The sequence below is a fragment of the Mandrillus leucophaeus genome, unplaced genomic scaffold (genome assembly GCF_000951045.1).
Source record: "Mandrillus leucophaeus isolate KB7577 unplaced genomic scaffold, Mleu.le_1.0 Scaffold132, whole genome shotgun sequence".
In the NCBI taxonomy this organism is placed as follows: Eukaryota; Metazoa; Chordata; class Mammalia; order Primates; family Cercopithecidae; genus Mandrillus; species Mandrillus leucophaeus.
The window spans coordinates 610,502-612,649 of NW_012101277.1; the positions used below are offsets into that span (position 1 = coordinate 610,502).

At 37.6% G+C, this 2,148-nt stretch overlaps 1 protein-coding gene across 1 annotated transcript in view; it reads right to left on the reverse strand.

Moving 5' to 3' along the window:
* Positions 1 to 2,148, reverse strand: part of XPOT (exportin, tRNA) — a 46,354-nt gene that overhangs the window by 30,211 nt on the left and 13,995 nt on the right. Inside the window, 2 exon segments of the mRNA XM_011972911.1 lie at positions 52 to 270; positions 1,027 to 1,096. Coding sequence (XP_011828301.1) covers positions 52 to 270; positions 1,027 to 1,096 — 289 coding nt within the window.

Genomic DNA, 2,148 nt, shown 5'->3' on the forward strand with positions numbered 1-2,148 from the left:
TTATCTCCTACAAAACTTAACATTAAATATAAAAAATCCATGGTTACTTGCCTCTGATGTATGCACCACATCACGATCCACTAACTCTGAATCAATAGCCATGAGGATTCGCAGGTACAGATCTACTCCCCTTGGATTTAGGTCCACTACTGAGAGAATGTCAAAAAAAAACTTGGGCCACTTAGTGAGATACTCTGTAACAAAAAGCAAGGCGAAGACTTGGGCGGCTTTATTTCGTATAAAGGTCTTCTCTGGTTGGGGATTCAGCATCTGACAGAGAAACAGTCCATAAAATTAAATGTAAATTGAAAAGACCCAGAAACATGTTGTCTTATTAAAAGGCAAAGCTTCATCAAATGTCAACATGGCTCAGATAAACTATGCAACAAATATTCTTCAAAATTATTTTGATAATTATGATTTTCAAAATTATCAAAAGTATTTAAGTGATTGGACAGATGAAGAACAATTAAATGAACCATTAAAGGCTGTAATGGTTATTCCTCATTCTTACACTTTGACAGAAAAGTTTCATGTGCAGAGTTTTAATAGTTCCTATCATTTCTTCTAAGAAAAAAAATTGTTTTTCTTCTGTCTACTTGCTCTTTAAGGAAAATAAAAACTCTAGCTACACAACTGCTTTACGTGTTAAGATTAGCTAAAATTAACTGAAAAGAACTCAGCTGGCCCTTTATAACGGGCTCTTGTGGAGAGCCTGTCCAGGAGGGCTCACCTTTAAGCGCCAAACCGAAAGCAGTTTGTCAAGTAGTTAAAAACAACTACATTTTAAAACCAAAGTTTCTACAATGTGTCATGGAAGCTATGACCATTTCAGTCATTGATATAATTATTAAATTATTGCTAAACTCCCACTTCCATGATCTTTAAAACCAGCACCTTTTAAAAAAGCTATAAAATCAAATGGAGGAACACTGATCAAAATCTTTGAGGTAAAGTTCCAAACTCCTGCAAAAACAAGTTTAAATATCTAGTAATTTGAGGAACTGAATGAAATTACGATTTTACCTGAGCTTGCAGCCATGATATGAGCGTCTCCCTAATTAGTTGTTGTTGAACAGTGGTTAGTTCTGAGTATCTGTTCAAAATAGAGAAGAAAAATAATGGCTATATTTGGTATCTATAGTTGTGAAAAATAACAGCCTCAAATATTTAAAAGGGAAAATTTGTATAGCTCTCAATCATCTAAAGTTTCCTAACATAAACTGATAATGCCACTCATCACTGCTTTACAGATAAGGACGAGAGTGGCAGGTAGGATAACAATATCAATCTTTAATTTGTGATTCCATTCATGTTGAAACAAATGACAGCTACACAATTTTTCAAAAGAAAGTATGTTTTGTGGTCTGTGATCTACAGAATAAACCAATAGGTGAACTAGGAATCCTCTCAGTACTGATTTGTTATTTGGATTAATTAGTAAGTCAGAGATTCTGAACACAAGTGCCCATGCAGTCACTTAACTCTAAGAGAGAGCTGTTGTGTAGAAAAACAGGCCTGGTGTTACCAGATATTCTGACTTTTCCAGAAAAGCTTGAAATCTAGATTTTTCTGTGAAATGTCTGGATTTTCATTTTTTTTTTTTTTGAGACAAGGTCTTGCTGTGTTGCCCAGGCTGAAGTGCAGTGGCACTATCACAGCTCACTGAAGCCTCAACCTGTTGGCCTCAGCTTCCCCAGTAGCTGGGAATATAGAAGCAGGCAGCCACACCTGGTTAATTTTTTAAAAAAATTTTGTAGAGATGAGGTCTCACTATGTTGCCCAGGCTGGTCTCAAACTCCTGAAGTTCAAACGATCCTCTTGCCTTGGCCTCCCACAGTGCTGAGATCATAGGCATGAGCCACTGCGCCCAGCCTTGGATTTTTATATGTAACCAACAAACTCAGCACTTTTTTAATTTTTGAGATGGAGGCTTGCTGTCACCCAGTCTGGAGTACAGTGGTGTGATCCTGGCTCACTGCAACCTCTGCCTCCCGGGTTCAAGCAATTCTCGTGCCTCAGTCTCTTGAGTAGCTGGGATTACAGGTACATGCCACCACATCTGGCTAATTTTTGTATTTTTCGTAGAGATGGAGTTTCACCATGTTGGCCAGGCTGGTTAGTCTCAAACTCCTGACCTCAAGTGAT